The sequence below is a fragment of the Arvicanthis niloticus genome, chromosome 7 (genome assembly GCF_011762505.2).
Source record: "Arvicanthis niloticus isolate mArvNil1 chromosome 7, mArvNil1.pat.X, whole genome shotgun sequence".
NCBI lineage: Eukaryota > Metazoa > Chordata > Mammalia > Rodentia > Muridae > Arvicanthis > Arvicanthis niloticus.
The window spans coordinates 34,238,251-34,257,317 of NC_047664.1; the positions used below are offsets into that span (position 1 = coordinate 34,238,251).

The 19,067-nt window shown below is 50.6% G+C and overlaps 1 protein-coding gene across 4 annotated transcripts; it reads left to right on the forward strand.

The window, feature by feature from the left end:
* Positions 1 to 1,389: 1,389 nt before the first annotated feature.
* Myo1g (myosin IG) lies at positions 1,390 to 16,913 on the forward strand. Of its 4 annotated transcripts, XM_034508690.2 has the most exons (22): positions 1,390 to 1,602; positions 3,163 to 3,371; positions 3,523 to 3,616; positions 4,374 to 4,539; positions 4,777 to 4,830; positions 5,219 to 5,329; positions 5,605 to 5,721; positions 6,178 to 6,402; positions 6,499 to 6,644; positions 7,786 to 7,900; positions 8,071 to 8,241; positions 8,428 to 8,498; positions 10,441 to 10,515; positions 10,698 to 10,830; positions 11,346 to 11,512; positions 11,978 to 12,185; positions 12,859 to 13,082; positions 13,557 to 13,701; positions 15,013 to 15,117; positions 15,377 to 15,490; positions 16,382 to 16,536; positions 16,611 to 16,913. In XM_034508690.2, exons 1-22 carry the CDS (start codon positions 1,490 to 1,492, stop codon positions 16,765 to 16,767), a joined length of 3,075 nt encoding a protein of 1,024 aa, XP_034364581.1. In that variant the 5' UTR covers positions 1,390 to 1,489; the 3' UTR covers positions 16,768 to 16,913. The 4 variants fall into 4 exon arrangements, with proteins under 4 accessions (XP_034364581.1, XP_076794268.1, XP_076794267.1 ...); XM_076938153.1 differs by lacking the exons at positions 1,390 to 1,602; positions 3,163 to 3,371 and having other exon boundaries at positions 5,219 to 5,318; XM_076938152.1 differs by lacking the exons at positions 1,390 to 1,602; positions 3,163 to 3,371 and having other exon boundaries at positions 4,782 to 4,830.
* The last annotated feature ends 2,154 nt before the right edge of the window (positions 16,914 to 19,067 follow it).

The following is a 19,067-nucleotide window of genomic DNA, read 5'->3' on the forward strand; positions in this document are numbered from 1 at the left end:
GATCTCGTGCCAGGCTTAAAGGGAAGCAGGCTGGCTGAGGCTTAAGGGTGGTACTGCCCCCAGGGAGGAGCCAGAGCCCTACAACTGGATCTGGGACAGTTTTGGCCAGTGGCTCATCTCATCACTGCTTTTACCACATGGTAGATACCACAACTTACAACTTCATTAGGTATGTTGCATTATCAAATAATTTTAAAAATCAAATGGAATGGTTGAAATACAATAGTCAGCAGATGGTGATAGAGAACACCTTTAATCTCAGCACATGGGAGGCAGAGGCAGGTCTACAGAGTGAGTTCCAGGACAGTCAGGGACACAGAGAAACCCTGTCTCAAAAAAAATAAAAACAAAACAAAATACAATTGTCAGATATATGTGAATACAAAGTCTCTCAAAGTTGGCCTGCAAATAACTCATTTTTGAGAACATTTGGGCCTACCTCTAGCCTCCTCCCATCATAAGAGAAAAGAGCAGAGAGAGCTGCCCATGGCAGGCAGACCATGTGATCAGGAGGACTGCACAGAGAAACCTGAGTGTCACCCAGCCGGTTTAAAATGTACCACTAATCTACATGCTCAACGATGGGCCAAGACCTGTGAGAGCTAAGATGAAGGCCCAGAGCTCCAAGAAATAGTGGTCTTATCTCAGAGGCTGGATGAAAGAGCAAGCAAGAGGATTCTACCAAAGGCTAGCCCACTAGAGGGCTGCATAGTGTACTCCTCCCCTCCCTTGTCATTGTGGTGAGGAATTACAGGGTGCTGAGTCCCCACCACTCTCTCATCTACTGGGTCAGGAAGGAAGTCTACGGTTTAAACTCTATTGTGGCCACCCCTGGCTAATGTTGAGCTCTGGGGCAGCGGACGTACGGCTGGGTAACCACGAGGGGCCAAGAAATAGCTGTTGGGCTGGAGAGTTGGCTCAGAAGTTAGGAGCACTGACTGCTCCTCCAAAGGTCTGCAGTTTACAGCCATCCAGCCCTCCGAAGACACCAGGCATGCACGTGGTGTACTTATACATGTAGACAAAGCACTCATACACAAAATAGATGTTTAAAAATTTTAAAAGAATCATCTCTTTTGTTGGGCCTGGCACAATCCTAGCTACTTTGGGGAGGCCAGCTTGGACTAGAGGAATAGAAGAAAGAAAGAAGAGAAAGGGGAAAGGGGAGGGGGAATCCCAGCTTGCCCGTAATCTTTGGAGTGCTTGGATTACAAGCATGTACCACCATGCCTAGCTTGGAAACAGCTCTGAGGAGGCCAATAAAGATCCCATCAGAACAGACCCTTAGGCATAGACTTTGTGGGCCAGGGAGCAGGAAACAGTGCCTGAAGCACCCAGGCAAGGGAGTAGCAAGTGGGCAGGGCCAAACTCCCCGGGCAGAACCCACTTCCTACTTTACTGAAGTGCTGCAGGAGTTAAGCAGGGCTGGGCCTCCCCTCTCTATCTTCCCCTTCACCTCTGTACAGAAAGCTCTGGCGACCTGTCCTGGATGCTTCCAGTGGACAGGATGGAGGACGAAGAAGGTCCTGAGTATGGGAAACCAGACTTTGTGCTTTTGGACCAACTGACAATGGAGGAGTTCATGAAGAATCTACAGCTCAGGTAGATGTGAGGTGCGGGTGGGGGTGGTGCTAGGTCTCTTTCCTTCCTTTCCTCCAGTCTCATCCACGCAGACCAGAGAGAAGCATGGAAGGTACCCTGGCCCCATCGTCAGAAATGGGAACAGGGCTACACATACCTAGACAATACAGGCTGAAATGATAGCGTCTCCAGGAGATAATGGCCATTCAGAAAGTCACCAGCTGTCAGAAATGGAGCTGCCCAATCGCCCTCACCACACCCTAGTTGACAAGCCCAGAGTCTGATAACCCCTGAGAAAGATGGGCAAAGGCATGGGGACCAAGAACTATAGTGCATTTCCTCTCTGTAACCTGCTGATGCTTCTTCCCTGGGTCTCATGTGGGACTTGACTTGAGTTTCCTTAGGAACTCCAAAGTGAAGCGGGCTCCACCCTAGAATGGCAATAATTGAAGCAAGTTGACATGATGCTCTGGGCTGGGAGTTGTTCATGGGAGGGGTCACAGGCTAGGACTAGTAGAATTGACACTGCAGCCTGCTTTCTCACTGAAAAAGGCACGGAGAAGTCCAGGAACTAGATGCATGGCATGGCAAATGGCCTTGTGTGTGCGCGCGGCCGGACTTCATGCCTAGGGAGGTCTGCTGTGTGCTAGGAATCGTCTTAGAGAGCAGTTGAGGACCAGGAATCTCACGAGGCACAGAGATGGAGGCCCCAGGCTGACACATGGAGAGCCCTATCCAGGAAATGAGTGCAAGGCTTTGTTAGTCTGCCTCCTTCTGTGAAAAGCAGGCTCACAAGCATGCCCTCCTTGCTTTGTACGCTGAGCCAAGGAGGACAGTGGCTGCAGGTCACACAACTTGTAGTCCCTGGGAGTAACTTGTCAGAAGGGCAGAGAAAGAGGAACCCTGAAGAAGCCTGCCTGGGGTTGGGCGGGCCCCACACACCGAGGACAGTTGGGGCCCCAAGGAGCAGGCAGGCTAGTACTTTCCCAGAGCACAAAATCCAAGAGCGGTATAGCCCTGGGCTTCTGCTCTTCACTTGGTTTGTAAACGGAAGGGTGGAGGAGTCTGAGATGTGCTAGAGAGGGGTGGTGGCCATGACTGGGGGTGCAAAGACTAGCAAATCACCACCCTATGATTTGGGTGGGGCAGGGTGAGTCCCCTTCCGGATCTGGTCCCGCCTAGACTCTGAGACAGGAAACAACCAAGGCCCCCCTTTCTGGAAGAGTCCCCTTTTCTTAGTCTCAGCCCAATTGCCCTGCAGGGGTCACCTGGGACCAGCCCTGATTCTTGTGAAAGACCTAGGGTTCTTTCACGAGTCAGTTACCTTTGTGGAATGGATATTCATGGTTCCTGAGACCTGAGCATCCTGGCAGAAAGCAGTGTGGACTACATCCTTTGCACTGTGCTGAGGACTGCTCTGGGTGACTCAGCTTACTCAGGATGGCATCCAGGGGTCTTAAGTCAATGAGATCCCTTTTCTCTTCTCTATGATCTTTCTGGGAGGGCGTGCTGACTGCTTGAGGCCTCCCATGTGGTCCTCTCATGGTTGTGAATATAGAGGTCTTGTTCTGCTATACCCAGGTTTGAGAAGGGCCGTATCTATACCTACATTGGTGAGGTGCTGGTATCCGTGAACCCCTACCAGGAACTGCCATTGTATGGGCCAGAGGCCATTGCCAAGTACCAGGGCCGTGAGCTCTATGAGCGACCACCTCATCTTTACGCTGTGGCCAATGCCGCTTACAAGGCAATGAAGCGCAGATCCAGGGACACCTGCATTGTCATCTCAGGTACCTGTTCTGGTGAACCAGGAGCCAGAGTCATGCCTCATTAATAAATGAGGGTAATGGTGCTTCCACATCTATGGGTTGGACTGGGACAAGGATCTGGGCTAGTGGTACCCAACCCAGTTGGTTTTATCATTTCCTATCTTCTTGGCAGGGGAGAGTGGGGCAGGGAAGACAGAAGCCAGCAAACACATCATGCAGTACATTGCTGCTGTCACCAACCCAAGCCAGAGGGCTGAGGTAGAGAGGTGAGCACTTGGGGGTCCCAGCTGGGTTGAAACTTCTTGGCTAGGGGAAGGGCCTTGGACTAGAAAGGAAAAAAAAAGAAGAAAGAAGAAAAGGAAAGGTAAAGGCCAGCTTAAGCCGCTCCTTGTTGGGAAGGCTCCAGACTGCTCCCCGAGTTCTAAAGCCACACCAAGGACCTTTCAGATGTAGGTGAGATCCAGCCAAGGTATGTACACTGCCAATTGGGAAGGCAGTAATATCAACAGGTAGTTATCAAAAGTGTCTCAGAGCAAGACAGGGAACATCTTGGGGGAGGCTACAGAAGCCTGGAGAAATTGGCAGCCTAGTAAGAGGGTCAGACAGGCAAATTCCAGCTGCCTGATCCAGGAAAGACTGGCCTGTCCGGCCCTCTACTCCCCATACAGACCCTGCAAAAATCTTAGCCTGTCTCTTCCTGTAGTGAGGTGGTAGGGGCTGGCAGGACACTTGCAGGAATGTCAGTCCACCAGCATATAACCACCAAAATGTACTGCAAAAAAGATGAGTCATGAGAATGGGCACATAACATTTATTGAGCACCTGTCCTGGGCTCAGAGCTACACACGCAATGCGTGTGACACCAGCAAGCTGGATACTCCCAGGCCTCAGTGCTGGGGAAACTGAACACGGTGGACCATTCAGTTTCTCACAGCCAGCTCAGCTTCCTGGCCCATCCTGAGATGCTATGATTGTTTTGTAGATGGGGGTGCTTGCACTGAGCCCCAGCCCCTCTGTCCTCAGGGTGAAGGACGTGCTCCTCAAGTCCACCTGTGTGCTGGAAGCCTTCGGCAATGCCCGCACCAATCGCAACCATAACTCCAGCCGCTTTGGCAAGTACATGGACATCAACTTCGACTTTAAGGGAGACCCTGTTGGAGGACACATCCACAGCTACCTGCTGGAGAAGGTGGGAAGCTTGGCTGTGGAGACCCTCCCCCTCCATGAAAGGCCCCAGGATTGAGAACATACTGACTTGATGTTGCGTGTTAGGAAAACAGAGTTCTTAGTGGCTCTTCCCTGGACTTCAGTGTCCCTATGTCCCAGCATTCTTTCTCCCAGGCTGCTTTCCACCTGGTAACACATGATGGGGTCCCTGGTACAGACATCCTCCCAGACTGGAATCCAACTACCCCTCTTGCCTCAGTCTAGGGTTCTCAAGCAGCATGTGGGTGAGAGGAACTTCCATGCCTTCTACCAGGTAAGCCTCTCTGAGTGGAGAGGGGATGAGAGTTAGCAAACAGAAGAATGGGGAGGGGCAGGAGGCTGGACCTGACCTCCATTCCTCCCCCACTAACCCCACTTTTTCCTCTCTATCCCACACAATCCTGCCCCCAACCACTGGCTTTATTCTCCTAACCTCTATCCCAAACATAATACCTTACCATACACACCAAAGGGTGGGAGATTCTTGAGAACAGAGGTGTCCCCAACATTGGACACCCAGAGAATATGAGAATGCCCTGGGACACAGACATTTTTTTCTATAGGTTCTGTGTCTGAGTCATCCTGATTCTGTTGGGGGTAGGATTGGTAGAGGTGGGTCCTTGAAACCCGGTGCCTAACTCAAGAACTTCTGTGCTCTTCAGTTGCTTCGAGGCAGTGAGGATCAAGAGCTGCAAGGACTGCATCTGGAGAGAAATCCTGCTGTGTATAATTTCACACGCCAGGGAGCTGGGCTCAACATGGGTGTGCACAATGTGAGGGCAAAGGGTCCAGGTCTCAGTCAGACTCAGGGAGTGGACAGTGATTGGCTTAGGCCAGAGGATGTGAACAGCTCAAGTGGGAGGTCCTGAGAAAATAGTTAAGGGAGGGGTCAGGATACAGGATGAGCAAGTGCCAGGCATGGAAGAATAGGGGTTCATGGAGGAGAAGGGATGGGGTGAGCAGGTGCCAGGGATGGAGATCTGAGATCTGTTAAAGGCAGGTTTCCTGGGCCCATGTTAGTCTGGGTGGTAAACACCTTCTCCCCTAGGTCTTGGACGGCGATGAGAAGAGCCACCAAGGAGTGCTGGAGGCCATGAGGATCATTGGCTTCAGTCCCGAGGAGGTGGAGTCCATCCATCGAATCCTAGCTGCCATATTGCACCTGGTGAGATTGGCCTGGAAGACCTGGGAGGGCTAACTCCCTGCCTGGGAACCTCTAGAGGGGAAGAACTGGACTCACTGGGGATATCCCAGTTGAGCTGCCTTCCTCCTCTGCTGAGTCTGAGTTGATGATGCCCAGGAGTGGTCCAGGAGTGGACCAGGCTGTGCTCCGTAACAACTGAGCCTTGAAGATCAAGCCTCTGGTACGATAGCTGATATGCTGCCTGATAGCTATTCCTCAGCAACTCTAGGCTTCAGTTCTCTTTGAGAGTCCCCAGATGAAGGCTTTTGAACTCTGCCATGTCTGTGGTCCACTGTGATTAGTAGACAGTACCATCTAAGAGGAAGCTGTGTCTCCCATACCCACATCCTCTGCCTTCCTTCCTTCTCTCCATCCAAAGGAGAGCTAGACTCCTTGGAAACATGGAACCTAGCCTGTTCATGGTCCCTTCATCACCAGGGAAACATTGAGTTTGTCGAGCCAGAGGAAAATGGACCACAGAAAGGAGGCCTGGAAGTGGCTGACGAGGCCCTGGTAGGATACGTGGCCAAGCTGACAGCCACCCCCAGAGACCTTGTCCTTCGAACCCTGCTGGCTCGGACAGTGGCTTCAGGAGGCCGAGAAGTCATTGAGAAGAGCCACACGGTGGCTGAGGCCAGCTATGCCCGGGATGCCTGTGCAAAGGTATTCTCAGAGTAGTTGGAGGGAGAAACCGTGGAGGTGTGATAGGAACAGTGGGTTGGTAGCACAAAAAAAAAAAAAAAAATTGCTCTGCTCCAGGCAATGTACCAGCGATTGTTTGAGTGGGTTGTGGACAAGATCAATGGCATCATGGAACCCCGGGACCGTGACCCTCGGCGTGACGGCAAAGATACTGTCATTGGGGTGCTGGACATCTACGGCTTTGAGGTGTTCCCTGTCAACAGGTAGGCAACCCAGCCAACCCCATCTGTACCTTTGACCCTGTAACCACTGTGGCCACCAGAAACTTTGGTTGGGCCAGGAGGAAGAAATGTTTGGATTTTTCTGCTGGTCCTTGAGTACTCTTTTTTTTTTTAAATTGGATATTATATTTACATTTCAGATTTTATCCTCAAACCCCCCTCCCCCACCACCACCCAGGAACCTCCTATCCCATCCCCCCTCCTCATGCTTCTATGAGGATGTGCCCCCACCTACTCCCCCACTCCCACCTCCCCACCCTCGAATACCCCCCCCCCTTGGTGTTCATCCTTCATGGGACCAAAATCTCCTCTCCCACCTATGCCAGACAAGGCCATCCTCCCCTACGTATACAGCTGGAGTCATGGATCCCTCCCTATGTGCTCCCAGGCTGGTGGTTTAGACCCTGGGGAGCTCTGGTTGGTTGGTATTGTTCCTCTCCTCACGGGGCCACCAACACTTTCTGCTCCTTCAGTCCCTTGAGTGCTCTTAAATTGGCCTTGTCTGTGCCCTCAGCCAGTTAGGTAACTCCATGGCAGGCAAAGTCTGTCTCTCTGTCTCTCTCTGTCTCTCTGTCGCTCTGTCTCTCCGTCTCTTTCTCTCTCATTTTTGTTTGCTTGTATTTTTTTTTTTTTTTTTTTTTTTTGAGATAGGGTTTCTTTGTGTAGCCATGGCTGTCCTGGAACTCACTCTGTAGACCAGGCTGGCCTCAAACTCAGAAATCTGCCTGCCTCTGCCTCCCAAGTGCTGGGATTAAAGGCGTGCGCCACCACTGCATGGCTTGTTTTCTTTTTCAAGACAGGGTTTCTCTATGTAACTGAGTCCTGGCTGTCCTGGACTTCTTTGTAGACCAGGATGACCTTAAACTCTCGGAGATTAAACTCACAGAGATCCGTCTGCCTTTGCCTCCCGAGTGCTGGGATTAAAGACGTGCACCACCACACCCAGCCCTTCACTTCTCTTGATGGTGGCTCCCAAGTCCATTCTGGGGCATGGGGTGGTAGGGTGGAGAGTCCATAACCTACGGTGCAGAGACATTAGGAGAGAGGCAGCTGTCCATCACTACCTCCCTCCCAAGGAGTGAAAACCCCTCTAAGGCCCCACCCTCCCCCAACCCCACCCCAGCTTTGAGCAGTTCTGCATCAACTACTGCAATGAGAAGCTCCAGCAGCTCTTTATCCAGCTCATCCTGAAGCAAGAGCAGGAGGAATATGAGCGAGAGGGCATCACCTGGCAGAGCGTGAGCACAGCAGCTGGGCTTGGGGGAGGGGAGTGGTAGCAGTCAGGGAGGAGGGGGCCCTAGGAGCCTCATGTGACCTGGAGGGGGCTAAGCCAGCTCTGTGCAGGGGACATGACTGGCTGGTGTCAGGAGTTTTCCTAGAGCCTCCCTTCTGGCTGTCTCCACTTCAGATCGAGTTCTTCAACAACGCCACCATTGTAGAACTTGTAGAGCAGCCCCGCCGAGGCATCCTGGCTGTGCTAGATGAAGCCTGCAGCACGGCAGGCCCCATCACAGACCGAATCTTCCTGCAGACCCTGGACACACACCACCGCCACCACCCACACTATTCCAGCCGCCAGGTGTTGTAGCTGTCCCTACGCTATGGCAGCACAGAGGGTGGGACACACAGAGGAGTTCTTGGCCAACTTAGCCTGATGGCACTAAAGTCACAGTTACCTCTGTCCAGCAAGGGTGACTGTAAGATTATCCCTTCGTGTAAACTACAAAGTTGTCCCCATTGTGTCTTACCTTGGCCTGTCCTATAGCTTTGCCCTACAGACAAGACCATGGAGTTTGGCCGAGACTTCCAGATCAAACACTATGCAGGGGATGTCACGTAAGTCCCACCCTAAGTCCCAAGAAGCATAGATACGGGGAAGGTACAAAATTTTATGTCTCACCCCAGCTGTGTGCATCTACAAGCCCTCTGAAAATACCCAGGTCAAACTGGGCATGATGGCATATAGCTTTAATCCCAGCACTTGGAAGGCAGAAGGAGGCAGATGTCTGTAAGTTCAAGGCCAGCCTGCTTTACATAATGACTGCCAGGACAGCCAGGGCTACATAATGGGAGACTCTGTTAACAAGAACAACAGAAAACTAACAACAAAATACCCACTACTGAGCCCTACTCTGTCCCTGTTATCTGAGGGACTTCCAGTTTGGAAGGTGAACCTCAGAAAACCAGAATCCTGCATTTCCTTTTTTTTCTTTTTCTCTTTCTTCCCTTGCCTTCCCTTCTCCTTCCTTCCTTCCTTCCTTCCTTCCTTCCTTCCTTCCTTCCTTCCTTTGTTTCTTTTTTCTTTTTTTGGTTCTGAAGATCAAATCTGGGGCCCCGTGTGCGTGGCAGGCAAGTGCTGCACTAGTGAGCTGCACCCCAACCTTTACATGTTTTACTTAGGTTGTTACTAGAGAGCACAGTCTCTAGTTCTTCCAGTTGCTGGGATTGTGTATGGTACCATCATGTCCTGGGTAAGATCCTGCATTTATAATTAGTCCCCAGACACCTGTCCTAGTTTGCTTTCTATTGCTATGATAAAGACAATGACCAAAAGCAGCTTCGAGAGGAAAAGGTTTATTTCAGTCCCATACTCTGTTTGCAGTTCATCATTGAGGGTAATAGAGGCAGAGTCGGAAGCACAGGCGGGCTATGGAGAAATGATGCTGGGTGCTTGCTCTCCTTGGCTCTCTCAGCCTGCTTTCTTACATAACCCAGGACCACCTTCCCAGGGCTGGTTCACAGTGCTCTGTGCTTTCTCACGTCAATCAAGAAAATGTCCCAGGGCTGGAGAGATGGATCGGTGTTTAGGAGCATTGTCTGCTCTTCTAGAGAACTTGGATTTGATTCCTAGAACCTACCTGACAGCTTATAACTGTTTGCAACTCTAGTCCTAGGGGATTTGGTGCCTTCTGGTCTCTATGGGTACTAGACACAAGTGATGGGCAGACACACCCATACACATAAAATAAAGATAATCAAATGAATCTTTAAAAAAACTATAAAAAAATAAAATGTCCCACAGATTTGCCTACCATCTGATGGAGGCATTTTCTTAACTGAGGTTCCCAATTCTCAGACAACTCTGGCTTGTGTCAAGTTGACAAAAACTACCCAGCACACTGCCTCTGAGAATCAAAGCCTAGATTTTTCTTTCTGGAGTTGTCATGACAACTGATAATTTATCTCTTGTTCCTCTCTAAAGTGGATTTGAGGCAACTCAGAGAAATAGAATGTTTGATGTAAGCTTCCCAAAGAGAGGAAATAGACAATCATATACCTGTTCACAGTAATCCATGCCTTTGATCTTCACTGGTGCTACAAGCAGAGCCAATATTTATCAATAAACTTTCTAGTAGTCCAAGAACCAGATAATTATTCTGGGGCTCTTATGTCATAAAGTTGAAGTTCATTGTAACTGTCATTTCTGGTATTTGTAGAAATTCAGTAGACTTGGTTCAAGTATTTAATGTACATGGAGGAGTGGAGAGATTGGGTAGCTTTTCCAAAGCCACCCAGTGCACACATGGAAGAGGTAGGATTTGGTACTGGGATGCTTGCCTTCAGACCTGGGGCCTTAACCTCTGAGTCCTTTTCCAGGGGGAAAACTTATCCTGAGGATAACAGGTGTAGGTGACAAGGTGAATGTGGAGGTGAGGGACCTAGCAAAGGGTAGCAGGCTGGAAGAAACTGAGCCAGGAAATTAGAGATAGGTGGCAGAAGGCGGGGCCTTCTTGCAAGCCTGGCCCTTAATCTACTCTTCCACTCTGGTCTTGGTCAGGTACTCTGTGGAAGGCTTCATTGACAAGAATAGAGACTCTCTCTTCCAGGACTTCAAACGGTTGCTGTACAATAGGTGAGTGTAGCTTGCAGGGCCAGGATTAGGAATCTTCAGGGACCTTAGGGTCTAATCCCTACTTAACTCACAGATAGTGAGTTAACTCATAGATAGTTCAAGACTAAAACTATGTAGCCATATTGGGTCAGGTGGGCATTTCCCTGCCAGGATATCTGGGTAAATGCAGCACATGTCTTCAGCATGGATCCCACCCTGCAAGCCATGTGGCCAGACGGGCAGCAGGACATCACAGAAGTGACCAAGCGTCCGCTGACAGCCGGCACACTCTTTAAGAATTCCATGGTTGCCCTGGTGGAGAACTTGGCTTCCAAGGTATTCCCTTTCAAATCCTTCTCTGTGTCCTGGGCACTCATCATGGAGGGACATTCTTGCTCTCTCTGCTTGAACCCTGACTGCCTCACTGGGGACAGAGCAATGGTGGACTTTGAAACCAGCATAGTCTTAGCTCACTGCCTCCTGGGTAAGCTGGGAGTCATACAGACAGGAAATTGGCACTAAGTGTTCTTGAGGAGCTTTGGGCCAAAAGTCTGAGGAGCAATTGGTGGGGAGGGTATGGAAGGGTGTGTTAACCACAGAACGTCAAGAAATGGCAAATTCTCTGGGAAGACGGGAAGAAGTGGGGGTGGAGGGGCTCCGATCTCCTTCCTGGGCAGACCTAGCTCTGAGCCCTGGCTAGGCTCCAGGCCTCTAGGGCCCTTGTTCTGCTGTGATTTCACGTGTCCCAACTCTGCTATCCCAGGCTCTTGGGGAGCAGAGAAGCTCAGGCTTCTTGAGGCAGAACCCACAGAAATGACTGGCTTGGGCCCCTGAGCATTCTATTCCTATAGGAGCCCTTCTATGTCCGCTGCATCAAACCCAACGAAGACAAGGTGGCTGGGCAACTCGATGAAGCCCACTGTCGTCACCAGGTCGAATACCTGGGACTACTGGAGAATGTGAGGGTCCGAAGGGCTGGCTTTGCTTCCCGGCAGCCCTACCCTCGATTCCTGCTCAGGTACAGGCTCCCACACCCGTTATAACGTAAGGCATGGCCTCTGTGTGGAAGAGACTCTAAATAATGTCTTGCATCATAATACAAGTTAGGGCTAGTGCACCTTCGGCCCCAAGGCACCAAAATGTCTGTGAGAAAATCTAGAGAAGATGTGTGTGTGTGTGTGTGTGTGTGTGTGTGTGTGTGTGTGTGTGTGTGAAAGAGAGAAAGAGAGAGAGAAAGAGAGAGAGAGAGAGAGAAAGAGCGCACACATGCACATGTGCAAGGTTATATGTGAGGGAACAAGCAGCAGGCATAGGAAGAACATGGTGAGGGCATGCCCACAGCGCCATAGCTGTCTCAAATGCATCCTGGCATGATTTCAGCTCTAAGACTTCCTAGTACCCCTACATTCTTCCCAGGGCTAGTGAGGGGGACTCCTGTGTGCTGCCTGATGCCAAGTACCCGCCATTGTGTCCTGTGGTACAGGTACAAGATGACATGTGAGTACACGTGGCCCAACCACCTGCTGGGCTCTGACAGGGAGGCGGTGAGCGCCCTTCTGGAGCAGCATGGCCTGCAAGGGGATGTGGCCTTTGGCCACAGCAAGCTGTTCATCCGATCCCCAAGGACGCTGGTTACTCTGGAGCAGAGCCGAGCTCGCCTGATTCCCATCATTGTGTTATTGCTGCAGAAGGTGTGAAGAGAGGGTGCTAAATAGACGTCTGCCATGGTGTGAATGGGTGTCCACATCAATCGTGCAGAATATGCCTCCCCTATTCCACTCCCGATGGTGTTCCTGATATTTTGAAGTCATATGTGGGTCCCTGGCTACTTGTAGGATGTTCAGTCTTAGTTCTGATGGTCACATTCTGAGGATGTTCTTCTGTCTCCAGGAGCCATGGAGGAAATCCCCATCCCCTCTCTCCCGTCTCCCGTCTCCCGTCTCCCGTCTCCCGTCTCCCGTCTCCCGTCTCCCGTCTCCCGTCTCCCCTCTCCCCTCTCCCCTCTCCCCTCTCCCCTCTCCCCCCTCCCCCCTCCCCCCTCCCCCCTCTCCCCTCTCCCCTCTCCCCTCTCCCATGCAAGCTTTCTTCCTAGGGTGTCTACTAGTGCCAGCTTACATGGTCTAGTATAGATGAGTCCTCTTTTCTGAGAGCCTGTAGAGTATTGAGTAGAGTTTGTCTGTCCTCGAGTGCCACATGCCTACCCAAGAACAAGCCTCCAGACAGAATTAGCTCTAAAGAACAGAAGGCATGGAAGCCAGCCTTCTCGGAGACAAGACTCAGGAAAGACTAAGGGCCATACCTAGAATCAGGAAGCTACTGCCTTGCTGGTAAAGACCCCATGTCTATTCCATGTGTTCCATCCAGGCTTGGCGGGGCACCCTGGCTAGGTGGCGATGCCGGCGGCTGAGGGCCATCTACACCATCATGCGCTGGTTCAGAAGGCACAAGGTGCGCGCTCACCTGATGGAACTACAGCGACGGTTCCAGGCTGCAAGGCAGCCCCCACTCTATGGCCGTGACCTTGTGTGGCCAACACCTCCTGCTGTGCTGCAGCCATTCCAGGACACTTGCCATGTTCTCTTCAGCAGGTACCATCCTCAGCCCACCATTTAATTTCCCAGTCAGCCAGTGTCCTTTGAATACTTGAGCCTGACTGGGAGACACATCACTGAATCAGCAGGAAGATAGGGCTGAGTGGCATTAACTGGCCATCCATGTACCATGACTGTCCTGGCACTGAGCTGGGCCAGTGTCATGGTCTTCACAAGGGAAGCTAGCTAGTCAAGGCTGGGAAATGAGGACTCCATGTTGGTATGAACCTTGAAGTTCTCCAGAAGGAGAACACAAAGCAAGTATCAGAACAGGATGTGCTTGATGGTTATGGGCTTAGAGGCTGTCTCCTAGCTACAAACACTGGATACAAAGGACCAAGGCCAGACAGGTAGGCAGGGATTGAGACCCAAAGGGCAGTCAATATCAGATTAAGAAATGGCTCTTTGGTGGAAAGGGCTGGAGATGAGAATCAACAAGACAGGCATCTTCTGATCTCTGTCCTATTCAAGGTGGCGGGCACGACAGTTAGTGAAGAACATTCCTCCTTCAGACATGACCCAGATCAAGGCCAAGGTGGCTGCCATGGGGGCCTTGCAAGGTTTGCGGCAAGACTGGGGCTGCCAGAGGGCCTGGGCCCGAGACTACCTGTCCTCTGTGAGTACTGCTCAGGTCCAGGGAAATTGGGAGAGGAGTGTGGCGGGGGGGAGGAGGGCTTAAAATCGACACTGCTATGGGTCTTACCAGCTAGTCTGACCATCCTGGGGTTGCCTGGCCTGTTGAACCCTCTTCTTGGCCATGTTCTTAGGGTTTTGGGATTTTTCAACCATATCACTTTCTGGAATCTGCTGAGCAGTCCCTGACCCCTGAGAGTCCTGTGTTCTCAGGTATAGCTGCCCTTCATATTCTCAATTTCAGTGCCGCAGCAGGCACAAGCACACACATATGCACAGACACAGACAGACAGACAGACAGACAGACAGACACACACACACACACACACACACACACACACACACACACACAAATACTTCTGCTGGCCCGACTGCCTTCACTTTCAACTGGCTGCTGTAAGCTTGCCATCTTTCATAGCTTGCCTTCTGTTGCTGTGATACATACTATGTCCAAAAACATCTCTTGAGAGAAAAAGTTTCATTTCAGTTTACAGATTACAGAGCATCATCCAGGGAAGCAAAAATAGGCACCCAGGGCAGGGTCTAAAGCAGAAACCATGGAGGAATGCTGCTTAGTGGCTCACTCTCCCTGGCCTACTCAGCTATCATTTTGTTTGTTTGTTTGTTTGTTTTGTTTTGTTTTTTGAGACAGGGTTTCTCTGTGTAGCTCTGGCTGTCCTGGAACTCACTTTGTAGACCAGGCTGGCCTCGAACTCAGAAATCTGCCGGCCTCTGCCTCCCAAGTGCTGGGTTTAAAGGCGTGCGCCACCCCCCCCCCCCCCGCCTCAGCTATCATTTTAGGCATCCCAGGCCCTCCTGACTAGGGATAACACCACCCGCAGTGGACAGGGTCCTCCTCCATCAGTTAGCAACCAAGAAAGTGCCACACAGACCTGGGCACAGGCCAATCTGATGGAGGCAATTCCTTAATTGAAATTCCCCCTTGCTGAGTGTGTCAAGTTGACAACTGATGCTAACTATGACACCATCCTGGGTCTCTGTGTGGTTGGGTGAGACATGCAACCTATTCTTGCCTTCCAAAGGCTTTCTCTAGAATTACAAGGCCAGCCAGGCTAGTACACAGGAAAAGGAGATGGCTAGACTGTCAAAACAGAAAGCTCTGTGCCCTTTGCTCTCATAGAAGCCAAAGGCTCAGCTGCTTAATTATGTACAGGGCCTTGACCGAGGTTCCCCATGGTGAAGGAGAGTTGTGGTGTTTTGCTGAGAGTTTCCATTAATCAAGCATGATCCCAGAACCTATCCCAAACACCCTGTTTCTATCATCTGTCCTCAGGACACTGACAACCCCACAGCTTCCCATCTGTTTGCTGAGCAACTAAAGGCACTTCGGGAGAAAGATGGCTTTGGAGCTGTGCTTTTTTCCAGCCATGTGCGCAAGGTTGGTACTCGGCCTGGAGATCACGGGGGACAAAAACTGGAGGGTCTCAGGAGAGACCCGGGACAGCCTCAGCCCGGGACAGCCTCAGCCCGGGACAGCCTCAGCCCGGGACAGCCTCAGCCCGGGTCTGATTGCTTCTGATACTCTCGAAACTACCATCCTTGGTCAGCCAGTGAGGAAAGAACACGGAGAGGGAGGAATTTCTGGGTCTGGAGAAGGGTGGGAGGTACCAGCCTGGGCTCAGGCAACTTTTCTGCAGGTGAATCGCTTCCGCAAGAGCCGGGACCGGGCTCTTCTACTTACAGACCGGCATCTCTACAAGCTGGAGCCTGGACGACAGTACCGGGTGATGCGGGCTGTGCCTCTGAATGCGGTGAGCACTTAGACATGCTATATCACCTGCAGTGTGTCTATGAGGGTCCTGGGAGCCTTTACCTCTCCTCTCCATGGTTTGCTAGTGATAGATAACCCAGATTATCCTTAGGCAATGGTTGGCAGCACTCCTCTGAAAACCCTATAGTGGCTTTCTCTCTCAAGTACCTCAACCCACCCCCAACACACACACCTCCTACCTTCATGTTCCAGCCAAGCCAAATGGTCCTTCTCTCTACCTTTGCTTCGACACACCAGAAGAAGGCATCAGATCCCATTACAGATGATTGCGATTGTGAGCCACAACATGGTTGCTGGGAATTGAACTCATGACCTCTAGAAGGGCAGTCAGTGCTCTTAACTACTGAGCCATCTCTCCAGCCCCTGCCTTTGCCTGGCTCTATAGCTACTTTGTCCTTTGCATGGCAGTTTTGTTCCCAGTATTTTTTTTCTCTCATAGGTTGAGGAGTAGCCAGGGACAGGGATCAGGCAGTGTCACGTCTGAGTCTCCCCCCCTGGTGACTTCATTGCTGTGAGAGTCCAAAGGACCACTGGTGTCACCCTCTGTGATGCAGTGGCTACATGCCAGTGTGGCAATAAAAATGCTCCCAACGTAAAATAAACCAAACATCAGCTCCACAGCCATAGCGGCACACTCCAGCAAGAATGTAAGCTTTTCTATTATGGCACACACTTCCACTGCATGATGTCATCCCAATCTTCTCCTCTGTCAGCAGGGCTCAGAGAGGGAAGCTAAGGATGGCAGGTGGGTGGCTGGACACTGGAGTGGACATTCCACCAAGGGCAGTGCTCCCCAGGTGGTGCTCAGGAAAGTCCTCCTGGAAGGAAGTGGTTGGCTTGATGTGACCCTGACCCTAGGCTGTCTTCTCAGGTGACAGGGCTGAGTGTGACCAGTGGAAGAGATCAGCTGGTGGTGCTACATGCCCAAGGCCATGATGATCTGGTAGTGTGTCTACACCGTTCCCAGCCACCACTAGACAATCGAATTGGGGAGCTAGTGGGCATGCTGGCTGCACACTGCCAAGGGTAAGTCTGGCGTCATTTGGGGATGTAGGTATACAAAGTTCTACCACTCTGACCCTCTGCTCTTCCTGTTGCAGGGAGGGACGAACCCTGGAGGTCCGTGTCTCTGACTGTATCCCACTGAGCCAGCGTGGTGCCCGGCGCCTCATTTCTGTGGAGCCCAGGCCAGAGCAGCCTGAGCCAGATTTCCAATGCAGCCGCAGCACCTTTACCCTCCTCTGGCCAAGCCCCTGAGCAAGCTCAAGCCACTGAGCAAGCTCAAGCCAGTCTATCCCGGTCTCCACACACTTCTAAACACATGGTCTTGACCATACTAAAGGCCAGGATTTGTCCACTCTTACCTGGGACATCACAAAATAAAGATGTTATAGTTGTGCCCAGTGTGGCTGCCATTGCCTTGGCCAATGTTACCCAGAATTTCCTGATAATGCACTGTGGGACCACATAAACTAAAAGAGGAGGCCTGAGGACCCAGTCCTGAAGTGAGTGACAAGACCTCAGATCTCAGGACCCCCAACCCAGAGATAGGCTAGATGTAGAATCCATGGTCTTAGTGAAGCATTCTCCATCAATATGCTTCCCTGGACACTCAAGGCTACTGAGCCCAGCTTGGCCATGTAAGGGACAATATGACATGGTCTCCTGACTCTGAAACAGAGGCAGCAAGGTGTGAGCCTCCATGAGTGTTGATGGTTCCTGTGGACATAAAGTTTGCTTGTATAATAGTGTACATGTTCCTCCTTGTAGAAATGTCCTCTTTGCCAAGATTAATGACTTCATAATAATCGGAGACAGCATGAGTCTGGGAAGCAAGGGTGCTTATGTCTCAGCAAAATGGTAGTGTTGGGGTTCAGGAATTGCCACATAAACCATATGAACACTGCTCACGTAAGCAAGAAGTCTATTGAATGCACCCCTAACACTGGTCAGACCAGGGACATAGCTCAGAATTATCTGAACTATGACAACAGACATCTTTTTCTGCCCACTTAAAAAGGAAAAAAACCCCACAATGAGCTCATATACAGGTGTAGGAAGTACTGCCTGGTGGTCAGCTCTGATTCAAGATACTTTAGGCATAACAGTTTATACTGACCTTGGATTTGATGGGTCCTATGTAAAGCTTTGTGGAATTTCTTAAGATCAGCAAACTTCATACAGAACATTCAGAACATACAGAACAAAACAGGGGATGTGGTCAGCAAGCATGTCCTTGATCTGAGCCAAGTCACTTCTCTGTGTTAGTGACTGGCAAGCATGTTACAGCAACAATATAAAATAGTTGGTAGGCATGGAACAAGATGGCTACAGCTCTTCTGGGTGTGGGAGTGTCAGATCATAACAGGTAGCACGCTGTGATCTTCAGGAAAGCACTTAAGGCTTTGGGAAAGAATGCTGAAAACATGAGTTTGAAAATATACAATTTCTCTCCGGGCAATGGTGGCACATGCCTTTAATCCTAGCTCTTGGGAGGCAGAGGCAGGCGGATTTCTGAGTTCGAGGCCAGCCTGGTCTACAGAGTGAGTTCCAGGACAGCCAGGGCTATACAGAGAAACCCTGTCTTGAAAAACAAAAACAAAACAAACAAACAAACAAAAAAACAAACAAAAAAGAAAATATACAATTTCTCAACTATGCCACATATAAGGATGCAATACAAATTGTACAATGAGCTTCACAGACCTGAAGAACAGAGGCAGCTGAGCTATGAGCCAGCTTGTCAGAAAGACACTAAGGAAGGAGATAAAGAGATTTAGGGAGAAGTGATCACAAGCAAGATCTCACCCATATAAATTTTTTAATTTATGCCTACAAAGGCAGAAAGATTCTGAGTTCAAGGTCAGCCTGGGATAGAGCTAATTTAGGTCCAGGCCCAGGCATGGTAGGAATGGTAATTTCAGAGTGGGATCCCACCCAGCTACCTTATTATCTGTGCTTGTGCTGAATCAAGGGGCTGGGGTCCTAGAATAAAGATTCATAGGATAATCAAAGGGAACCTGGAGTGATGACTGAATTGATACATAATTCACAATTGATCTGTAAGAGATGAACTGTCCAGAGAGTTTTTAGAATAGCAACAGAAAGCTGTCTCGAGCAGAGCAAAACAGAAAGAGCAATCTGAAAAGCTGTCTCACACAGAACATAGGCCATCAGCTTGGACCCATGATGTGACCTCAAACAGTTTGTTTGATCGCTCTCAGATAGCCCTGCTCTCAGGAACCCCTCTGCAAACCGAGGCTGGTCCTTGGCACAAAGCAGCTCTCGTGGTCTCCAGGCTTTATACCTCAGCATCCCTGTGCCTCTCCTTCCTTATACATCAGGATTGTAGCTCTTGGTGGTCCAGGGTCTCACAGGATATGATGCTGGACGGCCGTGGATCATGGTGGGTGCTGGGTGTAGGAATGCCATCTGAAGTGATACAATCTCCTCTCCTGGAAGAACCATAGAAAACGGTACTTGGCAGCCAGAAACACTTTCACTAGGAAGCATGGCTGCATCTGGATTTACAGCTCGGCCACTAGGGCAAGCCAGGG